The 26,728-nt window shown below is 44.2% G+C and overlaps 1 protein-coding gene across 1 annotated transcript; it reads right to left on the bottom strand.

Annotated features, from left to right (window-relative positions):
- Positions 1 to 2,779: 2,779 nt before the first annotated feature.
- On the bottom strand, positions 2,780 to 24,062 carry LOC139692464 (uncharacterized). The gene is made up of 4 exons (XM_071590680.1): positions 23,214 to 24,062; positions 6,245 to 6,340; positions 4,920 to 5,520; positions 2,780 to 4,392 (listed from the first exon to the last, which is right to left on the bottom strand). Exons 1-4 carry the CDS (start codon positions 23,343 to 23,345, stop codon positions 3,170 to 3,172), a joined length of 2,052 nt encoding a protein of 683 aa, XP_071446781.1. The 5' UTR covers positions 23,346 to 24,062; the 3' UTR covers positions 2,780 to 3,169.
- Positions 24,063 to 26,728: the final 2,666 nt, after the last annotated feature.

Genomic DNA, 26,728 nt, shown 5'->3' with positions numbered 1-26,728 from the left:
GAGGTCAGAATATTGCTAGTCATTTTCGGCGAAACTTTGTACTTAAAACTAGGCGAGGCGTATGTCTCGGCGTCATAACACAGTATATCTGCGATCAATATTTGGTTGCCCCGAAGGACTTTGAGAGAACCACATATTTATGGTTGCCATTTCCATCGGAATTCTCCAGGAATTTGGCCACTGAAACCATTCCCTTCCGGCGAGAGGCTCAATTGGGCTTATAAGTAGACTTAATTCCATGTTTAGTTATGCCGGAATACTTAATCCAAATATATAATTATATATAAATAAAAAAATCTTTACATTTACGTTTACAAGGGTTTGTCACCTTTTAATTTATCGAAGAGTTCTAAATTTATCCTGCGGTAGAGGAAATACTTTGCTTATCATTAAAGTCGTGATATTTTACCCAAGATGCGCCCAGTCATCTAAGACTGTCGGCGCATACTTTACAGTCTGGGAGCAAGAATTACGTAAACCTGGATGCTAGTTAAACATAACAGTTTCAGGTTTAACTTTGTGGAATTCCTTCATGATGAGGTTAAAAAAAAAGAAACTTTGCATTTCAAGACAAGTTATAGTGATAATTATTTGTTAAGCAGTTCAAGAATACAATGAAGGATAATGCCTCCTTAGAAAGTATCGGAACATCCTGATTTTACCTGTAATATCATAAAAACGTCACATAATGAGGATCCTCTAATAGGTTCTTTCTGTAGTATAGTTTTACCTTGGTCAATAAACTCTCTACATTGATAATTCATAAACTGTTCACAGTTTTATTGAGCAATGGATATATTGGTATTCAATCAATAGAATATGCAAGAAAGGTAAATTACCCCTAGGTTCCAACTTACATCTAATTGCCTTCAGGATTACCTTTCCGTAATCTACATATTATACCACAAGTTACAATGAGAGAGTGCTGAGTTACTAGTCATTAAACAGTGATAATTGGTATTTTATACAATTTTCTTTTTGGGATAGTTGAATTGTTGCACATTATTGTTGTGCATTTTGCAAGGGGAATAGAATTTATCATATCAAGCACTCAATTTCACCTAACTTCTTATTATGACACCACCTACCAATGTGTTGTGGGTCTAAAAATAATTTCCTCTCCATCAGCATTAAACTCCAATGATTCTCATTTATATGGTAGTTTGAGTCATGCATATAATATTCATGTGTCCAACTAAGACTCTCCAACAATAAAACCTCTCCATAAGTTTCTCTTTGAAATATTTCCTCGCTATTCATTTAATTAGCCTTGAGAGTTTCTTGAGTGCAAGCCCCTCAGATCTTCTTCTACTCGTTTCCCTCACACCAGGGTTGATGTTAGTCTATCCATTGAGTATTTTCCTTGGTATGCTATTTTTACATCTAAAACTTGAATATCGAGCATTGTTTTTATGGGTAAAAACATGGTAATTGAGGCAAGAGAATGGGTGTAGATTATGGCTTTAGAGATGCGGTCGTGGAGGAGAATGGAGAAAAAACATTGATGGAAATAAAAACAAGCAATGAATTTCAGAACATGATAGGGGATGAGAGATGGCTATAGGAATAAATTTGAAGAACAAGTGAATGAAGAGAGGCAATTGGTTGCTGAACATGATAGTACAGAATGGAGCAAAAGTAAGAGAGGAGGAAAAGAATGGACATATTGCATGTAATTCTGGGAGTTAGGAGTGGGGCAAAACTAAAGAATGAGTTAGTTACTTTGATATGTTGTAAGTATGGGGTTTTAGGATATTTGGTGCATGTTACTTATGACTTTGTAGTAGAGTAGTGTGTAGTGCCAGGGTTTATCAAAAACCTACACTTGGCTGGTAGACCACTGCTAATAATAAAAATAATCCCCCTAAGTCCATAAAGGTGTGTATGATATTTTTCTTTTCCCAGTAGCACATAAATGAATATTTTTTCATACTTCATTGGGGACCACACTCCTGACACCAAACTAATATTGTGATACAAGAGAGAACCTTGAAAAAAATTATGGTTCTTTCCTTTGCAGAATTCCATATCTATTCATATGAAACATATAATAAAAGTATCATTGCTTATATGACAGGAGACATAAAAATCTGATAAATGAAAAAAGAAGGGGTGCTACAAAAATATTATGAAAGTATATAATTTTCAGATGCTCTATGGGGAATCTAAATTTAGACAAAGACTGAAAAGGAAAAATTTGCTGCTAAAATCCATGTCATTCACATTACTCTTTGTGTTCGATTGATACACCAAAGAAGGCTGAGCATTAAAGTAAATGATTAATAGAAATGGTGAAGTAAAAAACAAAAGTATGCCATAATTGTAAATTCTTTTAATTATATCCTCTGTGGTCATGCACTATAAAATATTGACCATTTCCAGAAAATAAGTAAATAATTCTTAGCCAACTTTTATGTTTGATAGTTGTTCCGATGTGTTGTGTCAACAAAAGCATTTCATTAGGCCTTTCCATCCTTCACATGAAACTTAAGCTGACCTTGATTTTAGTAAAAGCAAGATATTATTAAAAAAGTCCAAATTTTGTTGACATATCAAATGAGTACTTACTTATAAGAATCAAACTCATTCATTCATCATTTAAAGCACTTCATATCCAGCAACTGTAAAACCTAGGAAAGGTTTAACATTTGCTGCCTTTAAGCATTATAAATTCCTCAAGTGAGGTAATCAAGGAAACGTAAGAACTAATGATAAATAACAAAGGGTAAATAGTACAAAGAGTAAACTTTAATATAAAGAAAAGGTCTTTATTATCACTTTTGCATAATGCTTATTATCACTAATGCTAGCCTGAGAGTTTTATTCATATCACTTCACTCATGTGACTAAATTTTGCAATTATTACTTGAATGTCAAGTATGAGTGCAACATTAACTTTCCATAAGGTATACATTGAGATCTAATAATTAATTTTAAAGAAATTATCAATTATTTTTCAAGTAGAGATGCTCTTGCTAGGCTAACTTATTACACTGAAATAGCATTAGGGTGCTTTTGTATATCACCAATCATTACCACAGCATATTTTTTTGGTCATGGCGAAAATGTCTTATCACTGGATATCCACTTCCATGCCAACAGTGTTTTATCATAATGATAATTTAAATAACACCTATTTTTCATATTCGCCACTTGGTGATTAAGGATTTCACCATGGTCTCCACATGTCCAGGCTTGAGCTCTCTTCTGTAGATGTATTCGCAGAGCTAGGAATTGAAGAGGAGGAAGGCTGAGCTGCCACATCCATGCCAGTCTTTCCTTCGGCAGCCACAGGCTCACTGGCCCCATCACCAGATTCAAGGGAAGAAGGTTCAACCTTCACCTCCAACCTTGCAATCTTTGTTGGCCTAATGACATTATTATCCGAGTCACTCAAGCACTCACTGTCCTCCGATGGCCTTTTAATACCAAAACCAAGAGAGAGGTGGGAAACCCTTTCACTTGAGTAGTCCTCTCCCACATTAAAACGTTCCTTTTTCACAGAGAAGTCTAGGGGATCCCTCGTTATGGGCAGGGAGGCAGGAAAGAAGGGTGGCAGCGTTGGCGTGAGTGATGGCATGGAAGGACCGCACAAGGGCTTGTCTTGTGGTGGGGAAGAATGAGAGGAAGTGGTCAACGTAGAAGACGTGGCCAGGCATGACCCATGCGGTAGAGGAGGGGCAGTCGTAGATAAGCCCGCCACAGGCTGTGGTTCAGACTGCTTGGGGTGGAGACTCAGTTCCATGGAAGTCGCAACCTTTTCTAGGTTCAGCACCTTGGGTGACTGCATGACCTCCTGGGGATCACCCTGGTCAATCTTCAATGATGATGGAAGAGTTTGCAGCAGACCACCCCCAGATTCCATGAACCCGGGCTGTGGGGATGATTCCATTGTCGGAGTCGGCAGCCCCAGTGGAGGGAAAGGGAAGGCCTTCACCTCTGCTCCAAAAGCCATATGGTGGATGGGTGGGCAACGGAAACTGAACGAGGTCAACTTGGCATCTTCTATCGAGTTGGGTGGTGGAGGAGGTGGTGGTGGTTGACTGTGGTGCTGATGCTGTGACTGCACCAAAGCAGTCGTCGATGAATTTGTAAAAGAAGATGAATCACAGCTGGTGGATGCACATGAGGAAGAAGTGGAAGAGGCCGGGCTCGATGGACCGACTGCAGTCTGCGTGGGTGGGGGAGTGGGAGGGCTTGAGGAGTTCCTTGTTACTGCGGTGAAGGCACTGTGGTGGATGTGTCCCCTTGGGCTGCTAGTGGCCGAGGGTGATGGTCCACTGGTGTTCAGAGCAGATGAAGATGAAGTGGACAAGGAGGTGGAAATTCCAGGACTCACAGAGGAGGAGAAGGACATTCCACCCTCTGTGCTATCCGAAAGCCTCCCGCTGCCTAGAGGTGAGATAATTTTTGGTAATTTATTCATTTTAGACTTTATTAAGGTTTATTACATTTTCAATTATACCCAAAAGTTTGTCATCATTGAAAAGTTCCAAAAAAGCTTGGACAATTTATTTTGACTCTGAATTTAAAGTAAATTGTTTGATTTTAACAAATTACCATACACATACATCCTAAATGCGGTGAAATATTTGAAGTCATCATAAAAACTAATTTATTAACATGACAAACTTATGAATTTTCATGATTTTTTGGTACCATATTTTCCACAGCAAATATGATTTGTCAAACAATAATGTATTTTTTCACATTAACTGGACAGAATTATTAGAATACCTAAGTACCCAATCAGCAGCTATGAAAGGTATAAATGGCATCAGCCATTTAAATAAATATCAAAACTACATGGAGTTATTCTAAGAAAGGGAGACCATCAATTTTAAGACATACTGTTTCATTCCAACCCACTTTTGCGGGGCCTATTAGTGGAAACATGAGTAAAATTCGTCCTGCTGTACCTGGTAGCAGGAGTGCAAGCTCTCCTGTGGGCAGTCTACTGGGTATCAGCTGGAGGCCAGCCATCAACCTCGCAGCCGTGCTCTGCTGCTGGCTCTGGTTGTTGTTCACGTCCCCGGCAGAAAAGGCAGGCACTTGGGGGGACAGGATAGAGGCGGAGGAGCGAGGTGTGCCGCAGGGCAGGACTCCGCTGCTGCCCTCCTCGCCCGGCAGTGGCACCGCCATGGAAGAGGAGGAGAGCGGCGTCGCGTTGGGGGGCGTCGGTGGTGCCACGAAGGGCACTTGGGAGCCGGGGGGCGGCGGGGGTGGGTTGGCAGCGGCGGCCATGGCTCCGAAAGAGAAGGGAGTGAGCTGGTGCAGGCCGGAGACGCAGGAAGCGAGGTGAGCGAGAAGACGGGACCTCACGGCGGGGTCCACACCCTCGATGCGCCCGATGTAGCGGCTCACTTCCCCGGCGCACTCATTGAAGCCCGTGCGGAACTTGTGCAAGACGGTGGGGTCAGTTGCCACCGCAACCGCCAGTTGCTGTCTCTGCATGTTCTGGAGATGTTTGACGGTCATCTCCAAGATGTCCGCCTTCTCGAGCTTCGAGTGCCGTGCAGGCTGGTGAGAAGAAAACGTAAATGAGATTTTGGACTTACATGTATATTCATACCATCTCATATTCATATTTAAAATAATTTCAAATTGGTTGATTTGTCTAATACTACTATTGTAATGATATCGATATTGATTCCGATATTTTACTTATCGGTCTTATAATTATACGAGGAGTTCAAATAATTTTCCAATCCCAGGACAAATAGAAGCAACTTGGCGACTGAGAAGCATTTGTTTCATTTAATGTCAGTATTCTGATTCGGTTGCTTAAAACTAAGTTAAAGTATTTCTTTAGTATCCATCAGGATCAACTCAGGAAGTTGAACTTTAAATAGTACGCTTTATATATGTATCCGTGGGAGAAAGTTATCTTCAATGCAACAATTTCAGAGCGTAAAAATCATTCGCCTTGACTGTCCCAGTCAAGGCGAATGATTTTTACGCTCTGAAATTGTTGCATTGAAATGCACATTAGCGGATGACTCCGTTAAAAGTTACTGTTGCGGCATCTCCCGCAGTTTCTTTGGAATTTGTGAAAGTTATCTTAATGAGACTTCTCGAAGGCCTTAACGATTGGCTCACAAAAATCATTTGTTTAAAACTCGTCTGATTAGCATTCGAACATTACATTTTCCAAAACGATATCTTCATGGAGATTATTTTTTCCAATCATTTATTATATGTATATATATATATAATAAATAAATGACTCATTTCAAATACTTACATCTTTCTTCATCGCATCCAGGATGAGAGACTTCAATTCGTTGAGACAATGGTTAATCCTTGCTCTTCTTCTCTTCTCCATTATTGGCTTGTTACTCTGCAATAAACAAGAGGTTTGAATTCAGTATAGGATAAAGGAAACACCATAAACATATTTGCAAATCTGCCATTCAGAAAAAATACTCTTCTCGATTCAAAATTTACATGCATTCTTCAAAAAAGGCATTGAATAGATTTTTGACTCCATCAAACATCCCTCGAGCACTTAGAACCTCCTACTTCCATGTGCCCGTCGTTGTTAGAGCGACCCCACCCCATAAAAATAACTCCACGTTGACTTCAAAGTCTCTCATTTTGATAATTTTCCGATAAATGCTTCCTTCACCTCATTGTTGAATTTTAATTCTTCCAGTGGGGGGCGTCTCCCTCGAGGATTTCCGGCGTGCCCAACAACAGAAGTAAAGTTAAATATACAGAAAAAATCCATGAGGAGTAAAATTTTCAGAACAGGGTAGAAGATAAAATATTACATCCCCTTCCCGCAATGCCTAAGTTTATTCTTATTATTTTCACTTAGCAAAATCTTCCACGTCAAGCCCAGCAGAATAGGCAAGAGAGTGTCGGCCTTTTAGCAGTTTATAGTCCCATCAACTGCAAGATTATGCAGAGCGAACTTCTTACTCCATCCATTCATTGCCAAAAAAATCAAATAATCTCCCGTGCTCATATGGGAGCATATTTACAAAAGGGAAGAAATTGACACAGAGAACATCTATTTTTTTTTATTCATCCCACCGACAAAATCCAACCGTGATGAGATCTATTAGGTCCGAAGCTGTATTGCCAACCAATTACTTTTTGACGCCACGAAACACACTGTTCCGCACAAGAAGAGTGGATAGCGTTTCGCCTTACGGCCCAGGAAATGCTTTCATTACCATAAACATTCGCTTTCGACGAGAGATCCCACCACAACCACGCGTGATGTGGAATGCATAAGCTATATCTCACCCCTACCTCCCTCGGAGCATCTGTCACGCTAATATCAGCTAATTCCCCCTTTAACGGTGCGTTGAGGCTATGATAATGCCACCGTTGCGCACCCATGATCACCCACCCACCCACCCGACGGGCGGGAAGAAGCGAGGGAGGCTTCTGGGGGAGATCATCTGCAGGCGAAGGGAGGGGAGAATCTCCGCCCCCTCCCCGTGGGAATCCTCACCCCTTCGGAAGCCCCTCGCCCCCCTCCCACTTTAGCAATGCTCCGCTTCTCCCTTCTCGCCAGGTGGTGCAGAGGCGAGGCGGGCACAGTGCGAGAGCCAACAACTAACTGCAAGAGCAATCCACAACATCCCGGCGAGCTAAAGGATGGATGATGGGTCGATGGAGATTCAATGTGTCGAATATCCAACCGTCCTTTACTCCCCCCATCTCCCCGCCCGCCGCCGAGCTTCCGCCCACGAGTCTGCGATGCCCCCGGCGGAGAGGGCGGCGTGGCCCACATTGCTTTCCTCTGACCCCCCTGCGTGTTCCACCTGCTGAATTGTTGTGTGAGGGGAAGCGAAACGGGGGTGGAGATCACGAGTGGTGTACGAAATTATCCCCCACTTTTTCCCGCTCTCCGGGGGTGACTTTCCCCGCCTACGTAGAACACTTTCATTTTTAATTCCTTAGAGTGTGTTGTTTGGGTCGTTGTAGCGTAGTGGGGAGGACGTTCGGCTGGGCTGCTGACCGGAGGGCCCGTTTGACGACTCTCTGGACATGCATACAGCTTCGCGCAAGCTGTGATTTTTCGGGAACCAGATCTTCCTGAGAAACCGTATGACGCACGGGGAGAGAACTGGTCCCCGAGGCTTGTTGTGTGAATTCCACACGCCTTGCGGCTTAGAGTAAGAAGTGATCTTCATCTTCGCCCGTAATTGTGTATTTTTCGCTATTTCCGCCAATTGGGACAGCAAATGAATGGAGTGATAATGAAATTAGAATTATGGAACTAGGAAGATAGGAACTCACGAAGGGAAAGAGCGGGGATAAAGGGGCAGGGAGCAAGGAAAAATACGGGGATTCTAAGTGAAGACGCTCGGAAAAGATTTGCGAATACATGTGGAGAGCGGCATTGTTCAGTGTACGAAACTATTAAGAAAATAGGCAATGGGCTAGCGACTTTTATTAAGGTATTTAAAAGACGATGATGCAGTTTAGGAGTTTTTAGGAACAACCCTAAATGTCCTTCTAATATCTCTTGCCAAGCCTGATGTGCTAATGTTCTTTACCCTGTGGTGATCAAATATAATTCAAATGGAAGTCGATTTCTTGAAAATTTTTCCAATCATTTAGTGACATGCATGCGAATAAAAACTTCAACTATAAGTCGCTAAATAGTTGGGTAACCCACTAAACATTTATATTCTACCAAGAGATTTCAATATCATCATTGACACAGTTTACTAAGCAAAATTTTATACTGTGAATGTCTTCAGATCATTCCAATCGCATCACTTTCGCACTCTTTCGGGTGCCCTTAGCGTAAACAATGATATAAAATATAAATTAGAACATTTTTATTTTTAATGTGAAATTAATAAAAAATAGTAGTACGCTGATTTATAAAGACTTTCTTTATTAATAATGCAAGAGTAATAATTTGATTTACCTGTTTTGGGTAGAGCAAATTTACCAGAGAAAATTTACGGGTATGCCCATACAAGTATCTGAAACCCATTGGCATTCTAGATTGGCACGAGGGTCTGCACTTCCGGTGTATACCTGTACACTCACAATTTTGCGCAAGCCACCGCCATCGTCTTTGTGACGGCTTGTAGGATATTGGGTCGATAATAATACCATCTAAGATCCTAGGTTGTAGGGAATTCTCTGCGCCCACATATCGTTCGAAGCTTCTTGAGCCCTTTTACTGCCCACGAATTACAGTTTGCTCTATTTTTTGCTCGCAATTTAGTTACGCCGCTTAATCCCTTCGAACCAACGAATAGGATAATTACACTACGTCTCGAGTAAATAATACGACACACATCAAACATACAGGGAAAATTATAGGACAGTTTCCCTCCTATTTCTTCCGTTTTATCTTTGAAAACTAAATAATAACTAACCATTGACTTTTAGCGGAAAAAATTTTCCTAATACAGACTCCGATGCCTTTATTAACCCGCCATAAATTGTTACCACTGTTCCCAGATCCTTTGAGGTTTAAATAAATCTATGTCCGAAGAGACCTCCCTGTTTTTCATTCCGAAACAATGAAAACTCAGGGGACCCCCACCGAATTCCTCTCGTCCCACGTGATCTGCAGGTAAAAGTGGTGACGGGGAGGGATGACTGACTCCTACTCGTCTCACCCTCCCCACGCCCCCTTTGTCCCTGCCGCCCTCCACCCAGTCCTCGTCCCCTACCAACCGAGACTCCCCCCATCCCCCACCATTGCTTCCGGAGCACCTGTTGCTCCGGGAGAGGATCGCGCCGTTTCCCACACTCTGGGCTGCCGGAAGTGCTCAACTGGGCCGCCGCTCTTGACTTTTCCCTTGTACGAATGAGTCGCTACATGCAGGGGCGGTCCGTAGGTCGAACACAAAACGTCTCCTATCGATACACAGCGATATTCCGCAAGCGTCGTTCTCGGGTGCACGAAAAACACCAGCCGTCACAGGGAGAAAGGTTCCATTAAGAGAAGAAAGGGACGCGAAAGAAATGGAAGTCAATTCAATTGCGTCATTTGTAGAGCGTGCATTTTTAATTCAGGCCACGGGTCCGCATGTGAGACGAGAATACGACAAACTGAACGTCGCTGAGAATACATTAATTATTCCCAAACAATGTTTTGGCCGTTCTGCTCGGCGTGAAGACCCGACATTTGCACATTAGGCCGCAAGGTCGCGGCTTCGATCTCATCTAGCCAGGACCCTAGCTTCATTGTCATAATATGTATATGGTGATACATGAGCCATAGCCTATTGTCTGATAGTTATTATGGGAAATAATCTCAGTCATTGAAAGAACTTGAAAACAAGTATATCTACGTCTATACACGTTCGTATATTACACTGCAAAGTCGTCGAAAGGGGGTTTCGGAAGGCGTCAGCTGATCATTTTATCATGCAGGAACATCTGGTAATGTGTCAGATATAACCCCGAACGACCATCTTTGGTAAGTAAGCCTTCCATTGCCTTTAAAAATGCATACAGTCGGTGCCCATCGCTAATGCTTAATGAAGAGAAAAACTAAAAAAATGGATGGCAAAACTGACAGAGTGAGTGCAAGAGGAAATTACAGACTTTTTAATATTAATTGATTTGTTTTTTTAAAATGGGTAATTTTTTCCAAAGACTTGATCCTCCTTCAGGATAAAATAATAATTATATGGTCAAAAAGAACTTCAAGAAAACTGAGGTGACTACGAAAATTTTTGAGCATCGCAGAATATTTCGAACCAAGAAATCTCTTGGGTTCGGAAGGGGTGGAACTGATACGGGAAGGGAAAAAAGGGTATAGGACGGAAGGACTAAGTGGTGGCGTGGGAAACGGTGCCGAGGGTCGAGGATGGGGGGAGGGCGAAGAGGAAGGAAAGTAGTATGCCTTTGAAACTCAGAAACATTTCCGATAACTCATTGTCGGCTTCCACCAATACGCATTTTTTTCTTCTTCTCCGAGCCTCAAATAAATTTCCCGAGTCTTCGGACGCAGAGACACAACCTTCCTACACTCGCTCGACCTCTCACAGTTTGCGAAAAGGTGACGTACTGAAAGGAGCCGCAATCCCCGTAGATCGAGGGAATGTTCCGCTATTCAAAGTCCCCCGAGCCCAATCATTTCACCACTCGGCGAGTTTCCCCACCATCTGCTCGGTCTTACCGAAGGGAGAGAAATTACGGTTCGCCACCGGTGCTATCGCCATGGGCAATGGGAGAACTCGGCTGTCAGGTTTTTACCTCGGCGGACTTGAAATGATGAAGGATCATAAAAACTGCAACCGACGGTGATACGAAAAATCATTCATCCTAAACAACCTTGAGCGTTGACATTATTTTAATTAAAACTTCTTTTATTGTTCTTCTTACTAACATCTCGTTTCGCATACGTGTTTTGTAAGTTATTTCCTAAATTTTGGACGAAGTTATTTCATTACTTTCCATTACTTTTGTATTATTCGACAAATTATTTGGGACTAAATGATTAAGGAGCAATTCGCTGTTCGATGCTTGGAGTGAAGTCACCGTCTGCCGCACACCCTGCCAGTTACTTGTAGGGTACCGTGTACGTGAAATATGAGAAATATTAATGGTTGAGGGCTCGCCGATCTATTCGTCGCAGACTCCCCCTTATCATTATCATGAGGCCTATTACGTTCTCGCTTTCCTGTGATAGAATAAAAGGTAAATAAATAAATATTTTTCAACTGCTAATTTTTCTGATCCGGTGGTTAGCGCGACAGGTAAGTTCCGTTGCTTCTTCAGGTGCGTAAAAGCATTTGAAATTACTCTAAATAATCATACCTAACACGTACGTAGAACGTAAGTCTCCAAATGACAAACAACTTCATGAAAGAGCTCGGCATGTTCGTGGACAAAGAAGCTGTGAGTTTAGACACATATATGTGGAATATTCATCATTTTTTCGTCGTATATTCTTAGACCCAGTAATCGGAATTGAAATCCAGCGCATTGATATCTTGATTGGGTAAATAAAGAGTTATGTGATATTTTTGTGAACGCCGAAGAATCAAGAACTGCGTGGAGGCTATTTATTCATGCATTACCGTAGATTTACCCCAGCTGGTAGCTTTATTAAAGCTGGTATCGTGATTTTTCGCTCAAGGATTCCAACCGCGATCAACTTTCGTGCTTGTTTTCTCATGTTTTTTTCCCCCATTGCCATTAGTCTCATATTAGACCGAGCGCTTCGCAACGAATATCGACCGCAGAGCGCGGGATTATACACGAGTACGAAAATACAGTATTTAGTGAAAATAACCCGTTCAACTGGCCAAGGCCACCGGGCAAGATACGCCTCCATTAACCTTAAGCATAGAAAACGCGTCCTTAAACGAAACGCGATCGACCCTTGGACGCTTTACCTCGAAAGAGTTGTGCAAGCGGGCGAAACGTAAACAATTTTTTTCACTCGGTGTTGCGACCAGAACGCGACGCTACCACCGATGATAGTTTGGAAGCGAAAAACTCGAAGCGCTCCAGGTGTCATTAATCTAACATCTTCCACCGATGAAAAAACCTCCCCATCGGCGACCAACGGGTGTGAGGGGGGAATTATTGAAGCATCACGCCCGAAGATGCTGCCGCAAGTATGTACTTGCCTCATGCCGCGGAATTCGGCAGTCCTTCTACCCCTCCCTCACCGAGGACCGCTCCGGGGGGGAAAAATCCCGTGCGTAAACACTGGGCTAAGTGCCGTGGGGCCGTAGGAAGAGGGGGGAAAGGAGGGAGGGGAGGAAGTCTGGGAAGAGGTGAGGTTGGAGTGTGTGAGGAGCGGAGGGGGGGAGGGGAAGCGGAGGACCGGGTGGTGGGGTGGAGGGGGAGGTTTCTGGTTTCGCATGCGTGAGAGAGAGAAATTGAATGATGAACGGTCTGCGAGGGCGACCATTGGAGTCCGACGGCAGGGGAGGAGAAGGGGGAGGTCAAGGGGAGTGAGTTGGTGGGAAACAGGGGCGAGAGGGGATGGGGATGGCGCGGTTAGATGGAGGGATGGGGGCTGAGAAGACGTGGCCAAGGGCTGAAAGAATGACGTTTGGGGGGCGGAGGCGGGCGAAAGCGTTTGCCCCGGAGAGGAAATGGTTAAGATCCTGATGCAGATTTATCGCTCGGGTTTAGAAGAAAAAAATCGCGTGGGTCATTACCGATGTCACGTCGTGCTAACAAAGGCTTTTGGTATTCGCAATGAGACAAACCGCACACGCTTGTGAAGTGTAGACAAACAGCCTAATCACAGTGACTCAAAAAGTCACGCGAGGGGGATGAATACGACAAATGGGTGTATTTTATAACTTAGTTGGGTGTACATTGATAGATACGCAGACAATAGATAAAACTTTAGGTAATGAATGCGATCAATATCCCAGCCAGAAGACATTTCGAGCCTTATCTTCTACGCATTAAATACTTGCTAAATTAATTAAATTATCAAAAAGACTTCAATATTTCCAAATGATAATATTGTCAGTTTTTACGAAATCTATTTTTATTTAACCTTTCGATAATTCAAAATGGCAGTAGACGTAAAAAACAGTAACCTCGAAAACAGAAATGTCATTCAGTAACACGATGAGCGTCCTCTTCTCTGTGGTGTTGACATCCAATTCCGTTGTCGGCCGCTCTAATATTTTTTCTCAATTTTCACCGTCCTTGAAGATAATTATCATCAGGTAAGCTACCATTCAAGGTAAGTTTTGGATGGAAAAAAACTACGAAATGAATATTTTGTTTATCCCAGCATAGCACAACCCAAAATCCTACTCTTCCAGAAGCCGCTCTCCATCTCTGTGTACTTCCTTCCTCCCTTTATCCCGTCAAACATCCCTATCCTATTCCAGTCTTATTTTCTAAATACAAATAAGTTCAAATGATATACACGGCCAGCTTTAATTTGACAGCTGTCAATATATCGAAAGACCCTACGAAGACTCTAAAGATAGAGTTGCTGGAATGTTACATTCAAATGATTATAAATTACAGTCATTTCTGCCTTTCATGGCATATAGTATGTAAACACATAATGAAGATGAAAAGTAAAGTTTGTAAAACGGAGAAGCTTGTTGAGGATAAAGTTTTATTGTATATCTCTAAGAACTTAAGTTATCACTCCACAATAATTTTTAAAATATTATATATTTATTGTAAATGTAAATGAAGAAAGAAATACTTAATTTTTCATGTTGCGTGCCTGGAATCACCTCCTGCCACACACCATAGGCTTGCAGGGCTCCATGCGGTTGTAGAAAGCACGGAAGCATATTAAGAAGCGATTGAGTGGCCTCGTGAACCTAAGTGTGTTGGCGCCTTCCCACGCTACCTGCCCCCACCCCCCCAGGGTGCATATACCCCATTCCCTGAACATATTTACCCTCTTAGTCATTGTTTCACTTCCGGTCACGCCCCCCACCACCCACAACCAACCCCAACCCATGCTTCCTGTGGAAGCGCCCACGAAAATGAAAACGAGAGGTAACAGCAGTTGGGATTGATTCTGATAAGAAATCTGCGATCCACGGAGATGCGGCGCGGGACTACCAGGGGAGTTGGAAGGGCGGGAGGGCAGAGAAGCGGGACGTGGATGGCTTAGGGTTAGGGATGAGGTGATGGAGAGCGTTGAAGGGAGAAATTATCGCCCTTGGATAATGCCCTCCCCCTCCTCCCCCGAAAACAACAAGTGCAAACACACAAAGAGAAGGAAGTCGTGCGTAATGCCTAGTTTTGACCCATGATCTTCGGAACATCAATATTGCCGCCATGTTTCCATCAAATACACTGTATGAAACATGTTCCTTGAATGATTATTTGAGGGGACATGAAACAATCATCACCATTTCAATATAATCTGTACATCTGTTTGCATGAAGAGATAAAAAAATCTAAGGAACTAAGAGAACTAAAAAAGGTCAATTCAAGAAGATAATACATACTATACACTGCTGAATCAATGGCTTTTAGGAGCTGAAATCTAAATACAAACACATATCAATGTTACGAGGGAATAAACGAGACCGATGATACAAAGATTCATTGGGGATTTATGGAATTCCAGGGCTCATTTTACTTGGAAGGGATTCCATATATAAGTTGGAACCTTGCTCATTGATTCATCTTACGTTTGAACCTTAGATGAGCCATGTTTAAACGCTGACCCCTTTTTGCGACGATTAGGACTAATAATTACTCCAGCTTTCCCGACGGAAAGTGCACACACTTTGTTTTACAAACTAAGGAGAGCCCGAAATCCAAAATGATGTAATTCGTGGAAATGATCGAACCCAAAACTGATGGCTTCGAAGGCAGGCGATGAAAATTATGGAAAATCACTGACTCGTCGGAGGCGGCGCGCATTGCGGTGCGATTAAGAGAGCTTGTAGATTTATGGCTCGGTAGATGCAAGAGTTGGAATTTCGTCGGGAAGTAGAAGCAGGGGGGGAGTGACTGCGACCCGGCAGCCTCCCCACTCCCCACTCTGTAACGGCGCGTGAGACGAGATGACGCCCGGGCGGAACGGGGGCGTCTGGGAGCTAAAGAGACGGGTGGGACGAGAGGGGTGTGGGAGGCGCGGCGGAGGAGGAGGAGATTCGGATAAGCGTGGGGACTTTCGTATGTGAGTGAGAGGAGGGGGGAAGGGCACGTCGGGAGGATGAGAAGAGGAGTCGATGCGTGGGAATGGAGAGGCGTGGTTTGGGTGGTCGCGTGTATGAGAGAGAGGGAGATATATCCTTTTGAAAGGAACGGGGAAGAGAGAGGACTGTCGCGGGGCGGGCGGGTGGCAAGGTGCCCGCGAGGGAGAGGGGAAATGGGGTGAGAGCAGTGGTGTGAGGGCAGTGGTGTGATGATGCATTGGGGATGAGGGAGCGAGCTCATTTCGTAGGGGGCAGAGTGGTGTGGAACGGGTTGGGGGGGGGGGACCACGGAGGCATCCGGGAGGGGCGGCCACGCCGGCCGGTCTGTTCAGTTCCGAGAGCCGATGCACCCTCCTGGTGGGCTTACGGGATGGGGGAATCGGAAGTGTTTTTCAGAAGGGGGAAGTTTAAGAGGGGGGGGAGAGAGAAGGGATCGGAAAGGTGTTCCGAGCCGTGGGAAAATGCGAGGAGGTGGTAGACGGGAATCAGTCCCATCCCGTACAACCTGGGAAGAGGGGAGGAGTGGAAGGTCGACGGGGCGGGGGATGAGGTCCTTACGGGTCGGCCGAGTGGCACAAGCAAAGCATAGTAAGAGGTATGGGAATCGATCTTCGAGTGAAGCTGGTAAGAACCACCACCCTTCCCACTCTGCATTCTTCCAACCTTCACAAATACCCTCCCTTCTCCAACCCATTGCCCCAACAAACTGCGAGAAAACTCCGCGTTTGTTTGCACCGGGTGGCAATGTGTTCGGGGTGTGGGACTGGGAAGTGGAGAGGGGGTTGATGAGGGGTTTAAAGAACACCGCCGAGAGGAGAAGGAAGGGCTGCCGCTCCACGGGTAGCCGATCCGGAGAGCGCAACCCATTTCCAGGCGCGTGGAGCGCAGGAAGTTCCCGATGCCCCACTCCGCCAATTTAAATCCCTCCTCCCTCCCTCTTCAAATTGCTTCAACAATGGGAGACCGCGGCGCATTAAGTGAAGAAGCCCGGACGTCTTCCGAAGGTGGCCTCCCAAGAATCCGGAGCCAAAATGGACGGATGCCCACGCGAATAAATCCTCGTATACATTCCCAAGCGTAGGGGGATGAACGGGGATGCGGGCTGGGGTTGCAACTTGGGAGGCTGGAGGATTGTCTGTCGGATGATTACGCATTAAAATTGCGATCGAGAGCACGCGGGCCAATTCAAATTGCCTCCCGTTCGCTCACTGTATAAGTAAACTGACTTCATTAATATTGAGCGTGGAAAACCAAATGATCGAAAGGTAAACACCAGTTACCTTGGCAAAACACAGTTAAGGGCATTGGCGTCGACCTTGGCTCCTCCTGTGGCTTTCAATCTTTGGCCAATTAATGTGTTCTATTTAAAAATGTTTCGTATACATTCAGAATCCTAGTTAAGGGAGTGATGTAGCTGATTTCATAATTGAGGTTCAGGATGGCTTCTGAATGATCTATTCAAAAATATTAATCCAAATGAAAATTCTTACATGATTGATCACATTTCCTGGCCAAAGATTTACTCTGAAATCTGCGCAACAGAAATAAATACGAATAAAAAGCTACGCTTTTTGATTCTTACCGACTCGTTGGGCAGAGGGCCACTTATAAGCACGTAAGTGTACTCAGTGAAGGTTACGAACAACGCATGAAATATAGGCACGTGAATTAGCAAAGTCCGTTCCAATTCTTTTTTTTTTAATCCCGTTTGAGAGGTAGAAGGTAGATTCTTCCTCATCCTAATGCCTTTCATTCATCTTTGAAAAAATACGCGCAGTCAGGAAAAGTCTACTTTTACATGTACACACTACCCCACAAGCCGCTGCAAGGGGGGTGTGGAGGAGGGTGCCATGGCGACAGACTTTCACGTATAAATATACACCTACACGAGTACATAAATATGAATGTATATTTACAGATACACAGTAGTGAAAATCCGCTGAATTTACAATCATTTCTCCAAGTTTACATCACTCCCTTCGGTTTCCCAACATATTATTCGAGGTTCCCACGAAATCAAATTCCGGCTTTCTTCATAACGCATGCGAAAACCATTCCCGTTTGGTAATTTACTACATTCCAAATAAGGTACCATACTCGTGAGGTATCTGGCTTATCGATTTTGCCAGCTGAACATAGGGGTTCCCGTAAGAGGAAATGAGGCGGGGGAAGAATTTTTTCTGCAAGACTGAGCACGGGAGAGTGGGATTTTAATCTGGTATTCCACATGGTGCAGGCGGTTGGAATCCATCCGATAACGTACAATAAGTGATGCGTAGGGTACTGCTACAACTAATATCTAGGAGGTCACATGTTTGGAACACAATGGATGAATTATTTAACGTGACGAAATGGTGCCCACTGAATGAGTTACGCCTACTATCTCAATTCATGCCCATATTTCTGAACGCATGGGTCTTCAAAGTGCGAATGCCGTAAGGGTTGAATACTGATCCCCGTAATTTTTGTCAAAACGATTCATTCCTTTTTTATTTTTTTAATAGTTCAGCGCGGAGGTAGTTGTCTTAGTTTGATCACTTTTCGGTTGCCATAATGACGGTCATTTACTCGAACAGGGAATAATACGTACGAAGGAGTTATATGCTTCTTCCCATTTGAGTACGTGTTCAATTGCGATGCAGGGGATTTCTTACATCCTCCATGATTCAACTAAAAAACTGTAATGCACGGCAAGTGTCACAAAAAGTCATCGCGCACCGGCTTCCGAGGAACCGACTGTAGTTGCACCACTGTAAGAGCTATCTAGCGCGCCCATTCAATCTCCCGACAGAGGCCCCTCTCCCCCAATCTCGACCTTGCGGTATCTCAGTTCCTTGGCCCAGTGCATTGGCGTCACGAAAGGGGACGGAGGTCGAAGGAGTTGGGGGAGACATGACCCCACTCCCAAGAGCAGCCCGACGGGAGTGGGGATCATGTCTCCCCCAAACCTCTTTTAGAGTTCCTCCTCGAGTGGCCTAATTGCGGAATATTCTCAACAATCGAAAATCACATCGTGGTACTAACACTTCGGCGAATAAGTATTAGGAGTAATTTTGACTTGCTGGGCTCGTGATTTTTATGCATAAACGTGCACAACCAGTCAACAACCACAAGAAGAACTCGATTAGCGCGAAAATTCCACAGAAAAGATCCAAAATTTAAACTAGAAAATATTGGCGAGGTTAGTCAATTTGAACAAGCCAATAGTCATTAACTACATAACTTGTTCGCCTATCTAAGTCATGCTGTCAAGGGCAGTGCATACATTTTACCAGTTTAGCTCCCGTTGGATAAAACGTAAACACATTTATGTCAGAAACAATTAAGTATTTAATAATAGATAATTCAAAGATGCTCCTGGGCGGTTTGGTAGATGAAGATAAGAAAATTGACTGCTAAATGTTCGAATTATTTTTCTTATATTTTTAAAATAATATCTCAACTGTAATTTTCAGTTTGACGATCGAAATCCCGTTTAAAACGGTTCTCTCCGCTATGATCACAATCTAGCCATCTTTTCTCGATTGAATTTCACTTCCATATGTACGAAAATGCCCGCCATAGACATTTAAAGCAGTCGTTTAAGTTTGTTTTTGGAGGCGACGTCCAAATGTCGGCTGCCATCTTCCGTCGAAGGGAGTTCCGTTGATACAAGCCTCCCTAATCACACTTTCCTTCCAGTACATTTTCGGCGCCGACGCAACCAAGATTTGGCCTCCTTATCTTTTTCTGTCCAAAATCCACTCCGCTTCTCACCACACGACCATTCTGGGCCATTCATAACTTCACCACGCCTCCACGTGACGCTGGGACAGAGCTACAATCTGATAAGATGACAAGAAAAAGAGCAAAAGCGGAGATCGGGATGTCGGGGCCACCCTCGCATCGCAACGCGAGTCCCACACCCTCCCCGGGGCCGCCATAAGACGGGAGGAACGGGCGGGTGGCGTCCAAGAATGATGATGCACGCCCTTTTTGTGCGTTTTCCAACACTACTCCATTCCCTCTCCCCGTTACACGACTGTCATACACCGTCACGCTGGAGTTTCCCCTCCCTGAAAAGACGTAACGCGGAACCCATAGTCGCCCTTTTAACTATTTTGGGATAAACCTCAAACGCAATGGCCGGAGGAGCGTTTGATTCTCAACAGAAGCTAGACAAAGAAAAATGAAGCAGAAATATATGGAACAGGATTTTATATGAAAAAATACCTCTTATCGTAACATCGAATCTATTTTTATGTGTTTCAATGTGGTGTTACCAATGGCGCACGGGATATTGGCCAGTGTTTCATTTAGCACTCGGTAGCCCCAAGCGTTATGTCACGGAAGGTGTCACGGTGGGACCAATACCCCCGCCTATCCCTTAAGGGCCTCACGTCATTTATGGAAGGCAATAAATGGCACGTCAGTCGTGGAGGGGTAAAACTGGAATGGGTTATGGGGATGGGAAGGGGTGAGGGAGAAAGGATGAGGAAGTGGGGGCGGGGAGAGCAGCACACGTGGTCTGCCTCCATGGGAACGTCTCCCAATCGCAGTGGGCGGGGTCGCGGGGAGAGCTAAGAGTGCGCGCGAAATATAAAAACCAGCTGTAGCTGGCCATCTCTTTATTCACTTGAGGCATGGTCGCAAATCCCCCGCCCCCTTTCATCCTAATTTCTTCTTCGCCTCGGGATAATGGCGTATTCTTCGGGATTTCTCACAGTTTAACTATAACTGCATAGTACGTGTGCATATGGTTCAGTAAATGTTTTAACGGAGGAATGGAATGATGGGAACCACTGGGACCCATTTTCGCCCTAAATAAAGCACCTTCCTATTAGTACGTATGGGCATAGTTGACGGCAGTCAACTATGCCCATACGTACTAATAGTTGTAGCCCATACGTACTAATAGTTGTAGCCCATACGGTCATAGATGACAGGGCATAGTTGACGGCAGTGATGGGCACACCGGCCCCACAATAACCTCAATTTGTCCACAATCCCTCTTCTTCCGTCGCCTCACCAAAGCACGCAACCACCTCTCCAACTGTGAGTTATGTTTTTTACGGGCGACCCCTAACGTAGTTCATCAACAACTACATGATACCCGACGGCCACTGATTAGGTGAGTGGCAGGAGGTCCACGAATGTACAATACGATACAAAAAGAGTAGTGGTCACGCACCCGTACATGATAGAAAGGTCATCGCAAGGGATTTTTGTCATATGCAATGCGTATGCAATGAAAATTTACGATTGTCAAATTCTTGCAGGAGGCCATTACCTTAGGAAAGCTTACGTTAATTTTCTTCATACTAGGAGAATTCAGGACCGTTTTAGCATTGGAAAAGAAATAACCGTATCCTTGATCTCTCAGCCAGAGAGGGAGAGGAAGAGAGAAGGCAGTACAATCGAAACCGTAACAATTCGACCCTTGTGTACATATGACATTCAGCTGTTATATAGGACCCTTGGATTGAAGTGAGTCGTTGACCTATCAGAGGGGAGATTATCGTATAAATACGACATTTCCCATCCCCTCACTTTGGAAATCCTAATAATCGCCTCCCGATTAGGGAAGCCTCTTGAGCTGAAAATCGCGCGGAAACATTTATTCTCCGAGATCTCAAAGTCCTCATACCTGGCGATTAACTATTTAATCAGATATTTAACTCCGCATGTTTAGGTCTAGACCTAGGTGAGACACTGGGTCTCCTCATGTCTTTTGGAAATAATGAAAATGCGAACTCTATTACTGAACCGGACCTCGAGAAGACTCAATGCCATCAGACATGTAATTTTTATTGAGCACTCCGCACTGATGATCAATAAATAATCCTCCACGTAACTACGTCGCTGGAATCTTGCAAAAAATACAAGGTCCACCTCTTCCCGTCACGTACCACCACCACTCCCTCCCCACCTACCTCTAACCCCTCTCCCCCTCCCTCGGTCCCAAAAGTTCCCCTTCCCTCTCCCAGCCGCCCCGCGATGTGCATAGAAACGAGCTTTTTTATGGTCCGAGTCGTGAGAAAATAAAAAAAAATCCTCAACATTTAAATAAAAATTCAGCATCTAATTCGCGAGATTTAGCGAGTAATTGCCCCTATCCTTTGCTGCTTGTCCACTGTCATTCTTGCAGTATTTTTTAAATTCCTTTTCGTTAAAAATATACACCGCTCTTCTCATAAATTATTCCCGTTTCCAGCATCGCTAAAGTTTAAAGTATTTCTGGCATCACCGAAAGGCAGTTCAGCGGAAATTTATTCACGATTTACCCGACATGCACAAATTAGATGGGCCATGTGAAGTTGTTTTGAAGAAACGGGCAACTCATAGAAAAAATCGGGACAGTTAAAATTTCGCCGGTAGAAATCTTGGATAAAATAACCTCACATAGGTATTTTATGCCTTCCCTGAGATTTTTTGTGCAAATGTTTACTGCGGCCATTGCCAATGAAGAGATGGGTAAGGTTTCTCGAGGTTTCACAAGCAATGCAAGTGGTATTCTCGTCAAAATAAGTAATTTTAACTTGCACATAAAGAATACTGCTCCGTGTTCTAAACCCTCATTAACGGGCATTAAACCTCCCTCTTACTCCTACCATTTCCTGATTACTAAGCCGAACAGTAATCCTCAATTTTAGATTGACTATCATCAATGGTTTATTCAGAAGGGGGGTCACATCGCCCCACTCTACCTCTCAAAAAAAAACTTTCTGCGAAGAAACATTAAGCATACATGGAAATTAGAATTACGTGATTGTACCAATAATCATTCTTAGGGTTTTTGGCCGTTAAATTATGTTTCCTAGCGTTCGTCCATTTGAGAAGTTCCATGGTCAACCCCAACCTTACTTCTCCGCAACTCCTTCGATGGTACAGTGAGTAAACATTGGGGTAACACTCGTATAATAATATTTTCTTATATCGCTGCACGACCTTAACCCAACGAAGTATGCACAACATCGTTTTAAGTTCACGTAGTCAGGGGGGGTCAAATCCCTTCCCCCTGGCTGCGTTTCCCCTCGGGAAGTACTGGTACCCAGAGAAAATGCGCTATCAGATGATTTTCCACGGTGGCATCAACTGGCTACCCAGAAAATATCCTTTTTTTTAGCTCCCAGTTGGCATCACAAACCCTTGTCCCCTATCATCGGCCACTGAACGTTCTACCTACTATCGACTACCGCCCCCTATCCTAATTACGATAAACATGAAGATTGCTTATGGCCTAAGCCATTGGGCAATTGCCATTACAGAAAATACTAAAACAATTTAACTCAACAACTGCGCAACCCTATTTAAAAAAAACAGTAATTTAAACATCACTTTTTCATTATTCCGTCTCCTTAATCAAGCTTCTATTAGTATGATATATGTATTAATCTATGATAGATTAAGAAGCGATAAAATGAGAAAATAATTGTATATTTTGCAATTAAAATTATTATGAAAAGGAAAACACTCGAAATTCTTTGAAATACAAGTCAGCTGGACATGTATTTTCATTTCATTGATGGAAATGCAAGCGCGCCCCGTGATTTCGATCGAGAAAATTGTTTCTTCAGTGTTGCGTCCGTCAGAAAACAACTGGAACAATCATGAATCACGATTTGGAAAAAAGATACTAACCCTTCTCTGCTCGGCCTTTGACATCCCACTGGTCGGCGGATGGGCGTGGATCTGCAAATGCTGGTGCGGGTGGTATCCCGGGTGACCCTGGGGTGGACCTTTGTGGTCCAGCTCGTCCTCACTTATAGGCATTTTGACAATTTCAGTTCCAATTTTCTTTTAAAAAATCTCACTGATATTCGCGCAGATTTTCTTCGCCACGTCCGTCTGATTTCGATTCAAACTCACATAAATCAATCAAAACAAAAAAAATTAAAAATTCCTCCAACACGCCGATCACTTGACCAACATTCCCAACTCAGCACTTTCCCTTGATGCTGGAAAATCTGAACAAAATGAGTTTTTCTTGTGACCTCACAAAACTTTTCACTTCATGGTCAATGTACTCCGCTCTGATCACGCGTAAAATTTATGCATAGGTAAATCCGAGCGTTCCATGGCCAATTGCTGAAGATGTGCTCTCGGTGATGACCGAAGATTCGACGTATTGTTCCAAGTGATCCACGGGGGAGAAATTGGAAGTCACCACGAACATGCACTTGCACACCTCGTTTCGATGACGGGGAACAGTCCACCGATTCCGCAATATAATGTTACGCTTTCCGAATCCGGCACTCGATTTCAGTCCGCGAAAGCTTCGTCGCGCGCCGGGTCGAGCGTGGGAAAAAAATTCCCAATTACGAATCCCGATACGAACACGTGGGGAGTCACCGGGAATACAAAATAAAGCTCGACCTCCGCGATCGGGTCCCGCTCCTGAAGAGTCGTCACTAGTCAATGATATCAAAGGGAAGAAGACCTCCCGCGGAACTTGCGACCAATCTCCGCGTAAACACAAATGGAACACCGCTTCCCTCGAGCGACCCCACGCGACCAAAACAAAAATCCCGCCTCACGGGCGACGGGGCAGGTCTCCGACTGACGGCGGACGGAAGGCGATGGAACGCACACACCACCCGAAGACGACCTTCCCAAACCTCCCCTCCGCCGCTCCGAGAGTCCTCCCCTCCATCCCCTCCCCTCCACTCTGCAAACAACATCCCCGCCCCCCTTTCCCTCACGCGCTCACTTCAGAAGTCCAACACGTCAGAGAGCGGCCGTCGGCGAGAGACCCCTCTTCTCCCTTCCCCTCCCTTCCCTCCAACCCTCCCCAACAACTGGACTCTCCCCGCCCGGTAGTTTGGCAAGGACCGATACATCACCCACCCCATTGTCCCCCCCTCCCTCGTCCGCTCTCACCCTTTCCCTTCCTCGACCCATCCTCCCACCGCCCATCCCTCATCCCAAAGCACTCCCTCCCCTCCGCCGCCACAGATGCATTCTCATGCCCCATCCCACCTCCCTCCGTCCACCCCAGTTGAACACCCTTCTCCCTCCCCCTGCCCTCCGCCTAAGTGAGAGAGTCCCCGCGGTCCCACGGTGGCCCCTTCTCTCCCCCACGCTCCATTCCTCCCCCCTCCCTTCCCGATCCGAGCATACATACACACACTCACACACAAACGCACTCACACTCCACGCGAACGTCAGGGTAATGGTGGGGGGAGGAGAGGGGAGGAAGGAGAGAAGTCGTCGGCACACGAAGAGTGGGGGAGGAGGAGGAACCCAATGACCGTGGAAAGAGAGGTGATTGAGGAAGCCATGGGAGACTGGGCTGACTGACAGACTGACTGGCTGGCTTGCCGGCTCGTGGGTGGGGTTGTAGTGGGCGGGGAGGTGTTAAAATGGACGGGGTGAAAGGGTTTCGGAAAGGGAAGAATATTTTTCACAGTAGCGCTCTGGTCCTTGGGACGAAAGTCTGTGTTTGCAGCGGCATTTACCTATAACCAAATAATAGCACTTTTCCACGAGCGACCAGGTTTCAACGTAATGCAACATCTTCAAGTGTTTATGGACTACATCATCTTCACCTGGAAATGATGTAGTTCATCAAAACCTGGCCGTTAATAAATATTTCTCGCGGAAAAGTGCTATTATTTTAGTCGCTCCTTTACGATTCCATCATATCAAACCTGGAACTGCGCAAATCACTAGCAAAAATTATAACAGGAACATGTCAACACTTCCACCCATGACCCGTGACGAAAAGGGAAACTTAACAAAGATGAAGGAGCTGTTGACCACAAGGGTGGGGAATATTTTAATATGAAATTTGTCGTCCAAATTAATGCCGTTCCTTATTTCAAAAGAGTATAATCTGTTATGTAAAATACTTGGGTGTGACCAACATCTGGCCCGACGCAGGGATACATTCGTAGCATTCAAATATGCCTCCTCAGAAAACACTGCATTCCTGAGACGCATAGTTTGGAAATACAGCGATGAAAAGGTGAAGGAAACATAGGAAAACCGCGGAAAACTTGCTTGTGAAACTTCTACGGAAAAGTTGAAAACGTAGGAGAATTGTTGAAACATACGGATTTAGAGCCTCGAGAGATTTAAAGCCTGGATGTATATCTCCTATAAATCATGCAAATTTACGTGCGATATAGAGTGAAAAAAATATTAGACCTGAATTTCACCAGTGATTCAGACCCATGAAAAAGTTAGGGTTAGATTCTTGGACAAATTAAAGGATTCGTTGTCCCTCGTACAACTAGCTGTATAAAAGGGACACAGTAACAGAGAGCAGCGATGTCTCACTATAAAATTCTTCTCGTCCTTTTCTATGACTTGTGTACGGCGAAAGGTTTTTGTGTCTGGTTGGGGGGGGGGGTCGAAATAAATAAGCAATAGTGTAGCCAAGTGTAGTAGCCACTCGAAAGTTTGAGAGCCTTAATGAGGCACAGGAGAAGTATGATACAGATTCATCAAAGTCGCATTTTTTAAATTTTTTCCCTGAATTTCCGCATTGTTCTACGAATATATGTGCAGTTTTTAATCACTATTCCATGACATATTTTACCTGACTTTAATTCTTTTTACCGTTCGGACAAATTTCGCAATACTTTTTCAGCCCTTCATAGACGTAGTAGAAGATTCGAAATTAAAATAGAAATGCGTTTAATCAACTATATTATTTTATTTATTTAAGTCCGAAAACAGCACTTTGGCCTTTATATCGGACTTTGAATATTTATATAACAATTTGAAAATTACATACAACCCAGCCCTAGGTGGAGGAAAAACCACCTAGGCGGGAATCGAACCTCTGAGTTGGCGGACGAGGACGCTACCCAGCCGCCACCGGGGCCGGCAAATCATTTCAACTATGCGTGCAATATATTTTGGTTGTCCGTATTAATTGTATCGAAGCCAGTTGATCGGAAGATCACGTTTGCGAGAATAAATATCATATACAGACGTGTAATCATGAAGATCGAGGGTCCTTTTAATGTTATCCATCTCTTAGCGAAAGTTTCTGCACCAAGATTGATAGCATCTTTATGATAATTGATAATCACTAAGCGAGAGATTCTCAATGAAAAAACAGCGCTAGGAATGCTCATGAATACTTTATTATGACTTAAGGCTTACATGGTATGATACTCCCTAGCGCTTTGCCAGGAGGAGCAATG

Source organism: Hetaerina americana, unplaced genomic scaffold (assembly GCF_022747635.1).
Source record: "Hetaerina americana unplaced genomic scaffold, ioHetAmer1.1.p SCAF_4, whole genome shotgun sequence".
NCBI classification, from domain to species: domain Eukaryota; kingdom Metazoa; phylum Arthropoda; class Insecta; order Odonata; family Calopterygidae; genus Hetaerina; species Hetaerina americana.
This window is presented reverse-complemented; position numbering and strand designations above follow the sequence as displayed.

Coding starts and splice junctions, on each gene's coding strand:
- LOC139692464 (XM_071590680.1), bottom strand. CDS start 23,345: ATGCCTATAAGTGAGGACGAGCTGGACCACAAAGGTCCACCCCAGGGT. Junction 6,341..23,213: donor CAAAGGCCGAGCAGAGAAGG/GTTAGTATCTTT, acceptor TGTTTATTGCAG/AGTAACAAGCCAATAATGGA. Junction 4,393..4,919: donor GCTTGCACTCCTGCTACCAG/GTACAGCAGGAC, acceptor TCTCACCTCTAG/GCAGCGGGAGGCTTTCGGAT.